This window comes from Thamnophis sirtalis, unplaced genomic scaffold, assembly GCF_051295495.1.
Source record: "Thamnophis sirtalis isolate CommonGarterSnake01/CBP01778 unplaced genomic scaffold, rThaSir2_p1.2 scaffold_11, whole genome shotgun sequence".
Taxonomy (NCBI): domain Eukaryota; kingdom Metazoa; phylum Chordata; class Lepidosauria; order Squamata; family Natricidae; genus Thamnophis; species Thamnophis sirtalis.
The window spans coordinates 26,396,502-26,409,536 of NW_028261391.1; the positions used below are offsets into that span (position 1 = coordinate 26,396,502).

General features: G+C 34.0%; 1 protein-coding gene across 2 annotated transcripts in view; it reads right to left on the reverse strand.

Annotated features, from left to right (window-relative positions):
- Positions 1 to 369: 369 nt before the first annotated feature.
- The window catches only part of TSC22D2 (TSC22 domain family member 2), a 31,770-nt gene continuing 19,104 nt past the window's right edge, over positions 370 to 13,035 (reverse strand). For both annotated transcript variants that reach the window (XM_087725388.1, XM_087725389.1), the window contains 2 exons: positions 3,029 to 3,080; positions 370 to 2,041 (listed from right to left, as the gene is read on the reverse strand). In XM_087725388.1, the coding sequence (XP_087581514.1) occupies positions 1,781 to 2,041; positions 3,029 to 3,080 (313 nt within the window). In that variant the 3' untranslated portion in view covers positions 370 to 1,780. The remainder of the gene's footprint in view (positions 2,042 to 3,028; positions 3,081 to 13,035) is intronic.

Sequence of the window (13,035 nt, forward strand, 5' to 3'; positions counted from 1 at the left end):
CTAATATACAACTAAGTAACAGATTGCATTCTGTGTAGTAATCATAAAAATGGCCCACTTATTTAAGTTTCATACACTTACAGAGAAATAAGCAGTATCTCATGAGCTTTGATATGTCACTTAAATGAGATGGGAGGTGTAGAAATTTAATAAAATAAATAAAAATAAATGTTAAAATCCTGTCTATTCCAGATTTCTATTAGAATGTGGTTTATTCAAAATTTAATAATTTGTGTGCCATCTATTCCTTAAAATCTAATGTACCTATATTATGACCAGTGTCAGAGAAGTAGCACGTATGAATATTAGCTTGAATATTTTCCCCAAACACTAACCTAGGGATCTTCTGAATATATTTACAGCCAGACCTTTCAACAAAACTGCAGTTTAATTTCAGAAAGTGTTAAAATATATTGTACATCAACTTCTGACATACTACGTTAGTATACACAAATGGTCTCTTGAAACTGTATTTATGAAATGTACATTTTAATTTAAATACTCAGTATACACTGCACTTAATCTGCATGTTGCATTTATTAAATACATTAAAATCTGCAATGTAACAAAACGTTTTCTGCATACGAAATTCAAAACACCATTTTAAATGAACAAAAGATGGCTCACTTCATTTTTTAAACTAGTGCATAACACACCAGCTCAGCTCCACCACACTAGCTGTTCTTTCTTTTTTTTAATTTGACATTGTTCACAGACTATTACATATCACAATAAGAGTGCTGGATAAAACATGAGGTACGAAAGTGGTTCAAAGATTATAGGTCATGCAGATCCATGCTAGACAGCAAAGAAAAATGTGAATGAGAACACTAAATAAAAATACATAAAGAATGTGCATTATAAAATAAAAACTCAATTACACAGCTTTGCTTCTTTGGTTACAAAGTAGGTTGAACAATTTCACAGCTTTTTATTCCCCCCACCCCCCCACCCAAAATCATACGAAATGTCAAAAAGCAGAGGAATCATGGCAATTTCTCTATTAGAAAGTAGAAACAGAAATGAGCAAAGTTTTCTTCATCAAAATAGCCCATCAATTATTATATCACAATGACTGGCGACTACCTGTACAGATGCACTATGGTCTTCATACTTACACTATACAAAAATTTACATTCAAGCTGGATCTTAACTACTGAAAATAAATACCAAAAGGTAAATTGCCATTAGTGTTAGAAATAGGCCAGGATTCTTTTGTTCAATTATTGCCTAAACATTTTTTTTTCTATTAAACTCAATCCTGTCTATCAAGTTTTACTGATACTTACATTTATTTTTTAAAAAATTAAAAGTTCTGTGACATTGTTCATGTACATTATGAATAGCAGCCCTGTAATAAATAAAACAAATAAATGAAACTAATGTAGGCAAATGTTACTTGTCATTGAAAGAACAGTGGCTCTAAAGATGAGTTGTTACTGTGTGAAAATGCAAGGCTCAAAGTAATCCATGAGTAATGGAAACCTTGAAGAGCCTTACTAAAGCTCTTAAAGACCTCCACTCATGTGCATCAAACAAATGCAGATTTTTGCATTATAACTCCTTCTACATTTTCCCTTGTGCACTGATGGCATAATTGGACACCAACTGTGTAGTATGACATCTCAGTGAGGGAAAGCGCTTGCAGAATGATTGTCTAATACTGAAAAGGCCAAAACACACAACTGAAGCATGGCTACCTGCTTTCATATAAAGTGGAAAGAAGACCAGTGGCACACAAGGACAGATTGCTTTCAGTTCTTAATGAGGCAAGAAAGCTTTATGCTGAGGAGACATTCGGCTGCTGTGGAGGTTGCGTTGGCTGTGGAGGCTGTGCTATCACTGTTTGCTGTTGAGAAGTGCTACTTGGATTGGCCTGTTGGGTTGAAAGTTGTGATAACTGATCATTGTTTGAAAGAGATTTTAACAGTGCATTTTCCCGTTCAAGTAAAGAGTTTCTTTCAACTAATTCTTTTATTTGTTCCTTCAGTACTTCCACTTCTTCTCTGACTGCATACATCAAATGGCTTTTCACCAGATCCTGTAAAAGGAAAATCAAATAATAGAGAACTTCATATCAAGCTGTTATTTAACTCCAAATACTTGAATAAAACTCCATTGTGAGCTTGAAAAAAAAAATCAAGAAATCTTAGATAAACCACATACACTATCAATAATACTGCTAAATATATAAAGTAAAATATAAAAAAATAAGTTAAGAAAAAATAAACTGTAATCTAGCTTCATATTACACCAAATATGTTTATTTTACTCAAAAGGAATCATGGCTCATGACTGGGATAGAATCCATAGTGAGAAGTTATGATATTTCTAAAAACACAAGCCTATGCATTTTGCTAATAGTTAATGTCTCCATGGATATGAATGGAAACTTTTCATCAAGTATTGATCTGAATTAAGCACCTCAGGTTTACCTTTGAAGAAATGAAAATAATAAATTAATGTTATATATGTGGCATAAGTTGCTGGCTTTTACAGCTGGTCCACAACTTATGAGGTCGCTTAGCAACTGTTCAAACACCACAATATTTTAGATGATTGAAATAATATTAATTCTGACGCACAACTTTTTAGATGATTGAAATAACATTAATTCTGATGCAGAATTTAAACTGTGTTTGCCCAGTTAAAATATTCAGAATTTGAATATTAATTACACAGCAAGTATTAGAATGGACAGTTTTATTGCTAAAAATTCTACAAAAGCTCCCAATTATTTCAGCATTGGTGCTACTTTGCTCATCACAAAATTGCTAAAGTGCAGATAGCCAAAAAACTAAAGCAAACCATAATCTGTGCTGTACTATGCTATTGTTTTGTGATATAAAGAATTTAGGACAGATAGAGAATTCTAAAACATATAGCTATTTATATTAAAATCTCCAAATAATACTCTCACAATCACAGTACATGATCAACACTGTAGGCAAAATAAAGTTGCTGTTTAGAGTGCGATGACTGTCAGATAAGTTTAATAAATAAATAAATAAATAAGTTCCTTACTTACCATTGCCTGTTCTATTTTGTTATCAATGGCTACAACACTCCCACCAGATGCACTGTTTAAAAGAAAAGCAAAGAAAAGTCACATAGGAGCTTTGAGTTCACTGAAACGTTGTTCAGCAAAAGTGATGGAAAAGCAAAGTCTTCCATTATAGTTTCACAAGTCAGCATTTAGCAGTCAATGTTCTTCTACATTTTAGTGATCATTACAAACCTCCAAGATTGGCTACTGTTAATTCCATATGCTCAGGAACAAGGAAGTGTGGTATCTTCAAATCATAGGCATTGTATCCCAGAGAAAGTGAGACATATTTAAATCTCATCAAAATCAATGGGAACTGAGAATATTAATGTTTTCAATAGAACTTAGACATAATTAGTTCATGCTGGTTTGGGCCCAAGATATTTATGCCAGTTTCTGGCCCTTGTTGAAACTGAGCACAGACCTCCTGAGAGTATAAGAAAAGAAATATTGCCCACATCCTATTGGCTGTTATGAGCTCCCACATTTGAGCACATTAATATGCAACTCAAATAGTTCATAATCATAACCAAGTCAACCACTATGTGTTTGAAAGTGACATTTTGATACAAGTCTGCTAGATCAGTATGGAAATATGTAAAAGCACCTTACTGGCACAAAATAAGCCAATTCTTTTACAATAAAATGACACAATACTGATTGTTGGGAGAGTTCCACTTCATTGTAGAATACCCACAAAAGATAGTTGGCTTGATTACCATGGTCCAACACTTTAGCATTCAGTTCAAATTGTACTTTTGGAGGTACTTCCACATCATTTCCACCAGACATTTTACAGTATACAGAACCTGGTTTGAATTCTAGCCAGCACTAATTATGTTTACATCATCCTGTGCCATGCTGATCAAAATGTCATCTCCATATGGTTTAGATTTTTAGTACATTTAATAAATTTACTATAGAAAAAAACCCACTACATGGCATATTTTTTAGCAAAATATTCGGCATTCACTACTAGACAGTTACATCTATTTTTCATTTCTTTATCTATTATTGGCCAGGGAACTTAAGTCATTATCATACTATGTCATTATTCATGTTTTTATAATCTAGCATAAAAATAAGGCAAATTCAGTGCTTTTAACTGGATAAAAAAAATTCCTTCCATACTGATTTTATTTTAAATAATTATATAGCGCAAAATCTATCAAAATTTTAGGATCTCCATTGTTTAGTTTAATCACAAAAATAATCTGCATTAATATATAACTTCAATTATTAATATTTCATTCTTTTATATATGTATGTATACTACAATGTCTTTTATGGCAAAGTATTGACATTATTAAACAAGAACAATAACCGCTGTAATAATTAAAACACTCCATAAATAAATGAAATTATTTTCAACGGATTTGACTTTTTCCCTGACTTTCCTCATTGTAATAGTAAGAGCAAGTTGTGATTAATCTGGGAGATACTGGTCAGTTATGAGCTGGCACTTACGAAAATTAATTCCATTTTTAAAAAAAAGTTTAAGGAATATTAAAGAAACATCTGATTGCCAAACAACATATCTAAAGCAGAAATATGAAATTATAGTTTGTATTTACACTTGCTGAAAATTTGTGTAATCATTTCCAAATTTCTCAGGTCCATAAGAAACATAAGAGCACATAAAGATAAATGATGTAAGACTGATATGATTAAAGCATCATTAAGAACTTTCAGCAGTATGTTTAATACTCGAATAACTTTTTTTTTTCTTTCTCTGAGTCATTACAGTTGCTTTGGATGAATCTATACAAATACTAAATATAAATGTTCAACATGAAAAGGTATGTCAATTAACATGCATTCCATACAGACAGGAATCATAGCATTTCCAATTTAATTCTTACCACCAGGATAGTGCATGAAAAGAATTACCAACACTACTTTATTGTAAATTTATTTTCCATTGTGTCTTCCTTTCTATCATAGGAAATATTTAAATCTTCTCTATTTATACTGTAGTTGGGATCCACCTCAAAATTCCTTGGTGAGGTAGAATAGAATTGTACTATATATTCATTATTTAATAGCATATATTAAAGTGAAATATATCAGCCTTCATTTAAGTGACACCACCATGATGACGTGAGTTTGACACCCCTGACTTAGAGCCAACAGATTCTTGTTAAAATGTGGACTTTTAGCAAGTTTTTCAAAACAGGCATGAAAACAAAATGTTCATTTTGTTTCTTTTAAAGGCAATCAATAATGGAAACATATTTTACATTTAAGAGGTTTTCACTCACTCATTTAAAAACTAAATGCTTAATATTTTATGTTGCTAAGTATTTATAAAGCAGTCCTAATGGTTATTCTAACTTTACACTTCCACAATCTCCAGAAAAATATCTCATATTTTTGAGGCCTTTACATTTTTATTACTAAACAAGCAAGTTGTTTGCATTTAATTAAGTGTAGATTTCACAATTCTATAATACATGAAAAATATGTTTAAATGCCTTTTTCAGGTTATTTGATGTTTGCAATAAAACCTGTTACTTAGGAATATAACTGCATTTACCTACGTTATGAAACATTAATATTCAATATTTTAAAATGGAGCAAGTGCAGCCCTATTAAACTTTTTGGAGTCAGGCAGCATTTTGGATCACATGCAAAGAATAGGAGAAAGGGGCATTGTTTTGTGAAGGTTCTACTCTTTATTGAGTATGTGATTCTAATCAGTTTCTCGACAGTAGTTATGTGATATAAGCAATTGAGCCCTTGACTTCTCTATTTTGGGATCATACAAGATTCAGTTTTTTCTCCTTTGCTGTTTAACATCTAACTAAAACTAACTAAAAGAAACCATGTTTTAGTTTGGAATAAGTGATCATCAATCTATTGAAGATTTATACACTGCCACCATAAACCAAGCCAGAGATGCAGTGGGGGTTATTATCTGATACCTAGGGGTTATGAAGGAATAGGTGATCAAAAATAATCTGAGATGCTGGCTCCTACAAAGCCCAGGATAGGATTACACTCCCTGTGGAAAACTGTTACATGAACCTGCTGGGAGATATTGTGTATCAATATGCTGATAAATATACATTGCCACCCCTAACTGAGCTAGGTATGCCACAGTAATCCGTAAAGTCTGAAGGTAATAATTGAAGATTTGGATGGGTCAGGATCAGAGTAGATTCTTGCATTACTGAACTACTACATTTGTTTCTACCCCAGCTGGATAGGCTTTAGCTCTTGATAAGATCATACTCCCTCTAAAGCAGGAGTGTCAAACTCATGTTATCATGGCAGCGTCATGTGATGTATCGCGACTCCCCCCCCCCGTTGCTAAACAAGGAAGGGTTTTTGCCAGTGTGTGAGGCATCTGGCCTGTGGCCCAAGAGTTTGACAGCCCTGCTCTAAAGGAGCATGCCTGCAGTTGGGGGTTCCTAGACTCACAGCTCCTGCTGAAACTCCAGGTAAAAGACATAGCCAAAGTCTCCTTTGCTCTGTGTTGGTTGATATGCCAACTACTGCCCTTTATGGATCAGGAATCTTTTCCAACAGTAGCTTATGTCCTAAATATCCTTATATTTAGGTTTAAGTGCTGCAAGACATTCTATTGGGGACTTTCTTTGAAGACCACTAGGAAACTAAAATTGGTTTGTAAAGCACTTGTCTTCTTCCTGGTTGCTTTGGAAATGACACCTATTTTGTGATGCACACTGGTTATCAATAGCATTCAAACTGCTGATGCTTATATATAAAGCCTTGGCTTGGTTCTCAATTACCTTTGGAATCATATCTTCCTAAGTAAAATTTACGTATCCTATGCAGCTAAGGAGGCTGGAGAAGACAGACCTTTTCTTTCAGCTGCCTCTATAGTTCAGCTTTCTCTCTTGAATTTCAAAAAGTCATTTAAAGCAATCTTATTCTGTTGGTGTTTAGGAGGCTTGGTCTGGTATTGCTGAGTTTTATACTAGTTTACGCATATATTTAAAAATTGGTTGTTAAAATGATTATTTTTAATTAAGGAAACAATTGGTCCATTGCTGAGAGAAAGTGGCAAGAAAGTGACAAGCAACAGGGAGAAAGCAGAACTATTTAACTCATTTTTTGCATCTGTCTTTACACACAGGGCTAAAACAGTCTAACCTATCAAAAACAGCACCACAAAAATCAGATTAGGAACACAAGTTGAAATAGGGAAGAAAATGGTAAGTGAGCACCTGTCTACCCTAGACGAGTCCAAATCACCAGGATGGATTATACCCCAGGTTTCTGAAGGAACTGCCAGACGAGATCTCAGAACCACTGAACTATATCTTTCAGAGATCTTGGAGCACCGGGGAACTGCCAGAGGACTGGAAAAGAGCTGATGTGGTTCCCATCTTCAAAAAAGAAAAAGAAAAAGATCCAGGAAACTACAGACCTATAAGCCTGACCTCAATACCAGGAAAGATTCTGGAAAAGATAATCAAGCAACGAATTAGCAAACACCTAGAAGTAAACAAAGTAATAGCCAAAAGTCAACATGGATTTGTCAAAAACAGGTCATGCCAGACTAATCTTATTGCATTCTTTGACAAAGTGACAAAATTAGTGGACCAGAGGAATGCCGTCGATATAGTTTACTTGGACTTTAGTAAGGCATTTGATAAGGTAGATCATAACCTACTACTAGATAAAGTAGAAGAATGTGGGTTAGACAGCATCACCACCAGATGAATTCGTAACTGGCTGACCAACTGCACTCAACATGTGGTCCTCAATTGAACTGCATCTACATGGAGGGAAGTATGCAGTGGAGTACTCCAAGGCTCTGTTTTAGGCCCAGTACTTTTCAACATCTTCATCAATGATTTGGATGAGGGAATAAATGGGGAACTCATCAAATTTGCAGATGACACCAAGCTGACAGGAATAGCCAACACTCCAGAAGATAGGCTTAAGATACAGAAGGATCTTGACAAACTTGAACATTGGTCACTATCTAATAAAATGAAATTCAGTGGTGAAAAGAGTAAGGTTCTACATTTAGGCAAGAAAAACGAAATGAACAGGTACAGAATAAGTGGTACCTTGCTCAATAGTAGTAACTATGACAGGGATCTTGTGAATCCTAGTGGACAACCATTTAAATATGAGCCAGGAGTGTGCAGCAGCTGCCAAAAAAGCCAACACAGTTCTAGGCTACATACAGAGGGATAGAATCAAGATCACGTGAAGTGTTAATACCACTTTATAATTCCTTGCTAAGGCCACACTTGGAATACTGCACTCAGTTTTGGTCGCCACGATGTAGAAAAGATGTGGAGACTCTAGAAAGAGTGCAGAGAAGAGCAACAAAGATGATTAGGGGACTGGAGACTAAAACATATGAAGAACGGTTTCAGGAACTGGGTATGTCTAGTTTAATGAAAAGAAGGACTAGGGGAGACATGATAGCAGTGTTCCAATATCTCAGCGGTTGCCACAATGAAGAGGGATTCAAACTATTCTCCAAGGCACCTGAGTGTAGAACAAGAAGCAATGGTGAAAACTAATCAAGAAGAGAAGCAACTTAGAACTGAAGAGAAATTTCCTGACCGTTAGAACAATTAATCAGTGGAACAGCTTGCCTCCAGAAGTTGTGAATGCCCCAACATTGGAAGTCTTTAAGAAGATGTTGGATAGCCATTTGTCTGAAATGGTACATGGTTTCCTGCCTAAGCAGGGGGTTGGACTAGAAGACCTCCAAGCTCCCTTCCAACTCTGCTATTGTATTGTAATTGTTCTTTTTTGTCTCTTTTTGTGTTCTTTCTTAAAAATTGCACATGGCCACAAACTGACACAATAAACAAACAAGATAATGAGATCTAGTATTCAGAGATAGGAGGGAGAGGACTGCAAGTAAAATAGTCACACATCTCTTAAGTATCATTAGAATAGTTGTGACTCTTACATGTAAAGATATTAGGCAAGAATTCTTCCAATATTTTAAGGGCGTATACACTTAAATTATTCAGTGGCGTTATATTATTTCCTATACTATTTATTCCATATTTTGGTATTTTCTATTGTAACTTAACATTTGCATGGAAAAATCTAATATTTTAAAATATTCATTGCACTTTTAACACATTCTTAATTTATGCATTTGTTTGAATGTGGACTACAGAAATCCAACCATAAAATTCTGTCCAAAAAAGAAATTCACTTCAGTGTCTGTACTCCGGTGTCTTCCTCTCTCTCTCTCTTTCTTCCCATCTCTTTCTCCATTTCTCATACAAGGCCATAAGTATTTTTTTTAGGATTATAAAGGAGGCCACTATAGAACTTACAAAGGAAATGTGGAATTTAAATATAGTAATACACTGTATTTGCAGACACACAAGAGGATATATTTTACAACATATTTCTAACATCTAGGAAAAGAATACCTCAAATTCAAGACTAACGCATACATTTATAAAGAGTGGACCAAAAAGAAAGTGTGCTTTTCTCTTGAAACAATCTCTATATATTACAAGTAAATACTATATTACAATTTCAGGAATTGGCTCATTTATTCCTCTCTCTGCCTTTCTAAACATGTACTATGACTACTAATTTCATTAGGACATTTTAACACACACACACACATACAAAACTTTTTCAAACTTATATGAACTGTTACTTTGTTTCACCTTTCAACCATTGCTTAGTGAAAAGATACATAATCTGAAGCTGGAGAAGCAGAGATTTTTTTCATTTTTTATTTCACAAGTTTATCTACCTTTATATACATATGTAAGATGCATATGTAAGATATTTGGGTAGAATCTTTGATATCAGATGAATCAGATGTTTAAGATCCAAAGGTAGTTTGTAACTTTGAAGACTTTTAACAGATTTAGTCTGAGCTCTCTCCATTGTAGCTTTCCTTCCATATGTAGATAAAGCAGAGGCTTTTTGACACTAATATAGGTAGTCTGCTGTTTAGTTTTTCTCCCATATGTCCCTATAACAATCTTTGAAGAAGTAATGTTCTGTCTGTGTCTCAATTCTGATAGAATCTGTTTGGAAAAATTTGCTTGGAGACACAGAAAGAAGAAATATTTATATTGAACTAAAAATCAATTACCCTACTTTCCATTTTCATTCCCAGTTTTTATCCTAAAAAATATTAAGAGAAAGTATTTTATAGATAGCTATGATGAAATGCTTGACTATATTGGGCTGATACTTTGCAAACCATATATACTATTGTCAAAACATTTTGCCAAAATTAAAGTAGCTAATGAAGTTTAATAATTTTATAGTTAAACATTTTATTAAACTGAAAATCAAAATCTTTTAAACCAAATATTAAATTCAATTATTATTGACTCATACAACTTTAAGTACTATCTAATAATCATCTAACTATTTGGTGAGATGGGAAAGCAGATGAACAAAAACGTTTTTAAAAATTATGAGTCTGAATGATTATATCAGTGGTAAATAGTAAAGGTTTAACATGGTAAATTGACGTAAGATAACTGATGAGAAACTTTCTTTGAAAGGGACATTTTACAGTCTTATTTTTAGAATTGTTACTGCCAATAAAACATTTTAATTACTTAGTGAACATATCTGAAACAGAACATGCTGATGCACACAAACTTTCTAGAACATTGTTAAATACTACATTCTAATTTGGAGAAGTTCAGAATTTAAAGAGGTTCAGGAAGTACAAATCAGAACAACTCATTTCCAAATACAAACTGAATGAAATGCTGAGTCAAACCAATATGTCAGATGTACTGAGACTGGAAATGGCCATTGGCTCAGAATTCTAGGGGCAGTATTTTCAACACACAATATGGATCATCACAAAGAGGAGAGCTGTGACTAAACAAAATTGTCAATACCGATAGGCAGACTTTATTTCCCATTTTCTTGCATTTATCGCAAAGTCAGAATATACTAGGCCAACCAGCAAAAATATACTAGGGCAAGCAGCAATTTGATTGCTCCCTGGTGTGTCCTTTTTAAAGCTATTCCACAATCTCTTATTCTGAGTAATTAAAGTAGTGAAAGGCTCCTGAGGTTACTGCACCTAGCAACAAGTGGTAAGAAAAAAACATGGTGTCTTCCCAAAGGAAGCTTCAACCTGGCCAAGGTGTTTAATTCTTAAAACAATAATGTAAAATACTGTATCTAAGACAGAAAGGTTTCTTCAAATACCTAGCTCATACTGCTCAAGGTCCAAGAATGAATTTTTAGAGATGGCTAAACCCAAGAGTATAAAGAACAGTCAAAATCATATGTAGTAGAAACATAATGTGATCAGCAACTGGTTTTGCCAGCTGGTCATCTCCAATATGGTAGGTAACATCATAATTTTCAAATCAGTGCACAAATTCATTTATTACTCTAGGGAATCATGATTATCATACATTTTGAGAACCCCTCCATTACAGGACAATATAGCCTAATTTGACCCTATTCACATCTCCCTCTTGTTCATGGATGCTACTCACCTTATCTATGTAAGTACTGACTCCTAATCAGAATTTCAAAGGGGAAAAAAGGCTTATATTACATTATAAGCAGATTTTGTATTCCTTAGAATTGCTTTATATGAAGCATCTGGATATACACTTGTGAATCAATGTTACTTAGATAAAACATTTCGGCACTAAAGTTGTGATGGGCTCCCACTCTGCTGATCTTCTAGAAGGATGTCAAGGTCTAGCTTTGGCAACTGGCATAGGGATCAAGAGATACATGTTGATAAACAAAAACAAATACAAAAAAAGGGTGATGTGCATGAGAACACCCTCTCCTCTTTTTAACTTTTTAAACTTGATTTTACTCCTATTTTTTAACTTAATTTTAATCTCTATCTCTTTTGTATGGCTATATGGTTTTTATGTGTAAACTGACCAGAGTCAGGATCCAATCTGGGTTGGTCACCAGGACCAGTATTTTTGTCTTCTCAACTTTTGGACTTGTGCTAGAGCCCATCCTCAGGGAACTTCTCTCCCACTAGAATGTGTCCCTTAGATGAGATAGATGGTTTATAAATTTGATAAATAAATATATAACAGAATTCTGAGTTATGGATACATCCACTACAACTACAATGTCAATGTAGTTAGATTCAAAAGTCAATAAATTAGATTCAGGATTTGTTTCCAGTATCATTGATTCAGTTTTATTCCCTCAAAAAGTCTTGTTTGGTTGAAACTCTTCTCTTAAAACTCAATGTGTTTAGATTCCTAAACCTTCCAAAGTAGAGTTGAAGGGTTTGCTGCAGAATTTGTAGAGTTGAATGAACACGGAGGCCGTATCAGTGATAGAAAAAAAAGGTGCTCTTTCTCTATTCCACTAGTGTCTTTATGTACTGACGGAACCCATCAGTTCACAAAATGCAACATTTGCACTCAAGCCACACCATACAAAATAGTGTGAACAGAAATGTCTGGCAAAAAAAAATCAGCATTTAATAAGTAGGCTATAGTCTACAATCAATTTCTCCCCTTTAACTGTAACATCCATGTTTTCTACATTTATCAAATTTCAGATTAAAGAAACCTGATCCATATATTAGACTATTATATGCATAGCAATAAAATATCATATACTGTGCATATCAATATATAAATAATAGCTATCTCCCACGTAAAAGAGAAAAAACCTTCCTTATTATTTATCAAAAAGACTATGAATTTCTCCATGAAATCCGAGGCTTTCCAGAGTTCTTGATAGCTCTCAAATAGATATTCTTGAGATACTAAAGTTGCCTCAGCAGAGCAAGACACAATCTGAAGGAAATGCTGAAATGAATTCTGCACACATTTTGAAAGAACAACCTGCCACGGAGAATAAGTATGAATCTGTCTTCAAACAGTTCTATCTATTCCAACATTATCACAGAATTGGAAAGGATATCTAAACTAACTACCTGCCCTCCTTCTTTCCTTACAGATACATTTGCTTTATTCCAGTCTTCTGAGTTCTTGCTAGATCTTTAGGAGTTCTCAACAATTATTCAAAGTTAATGTAATCATCTCAAT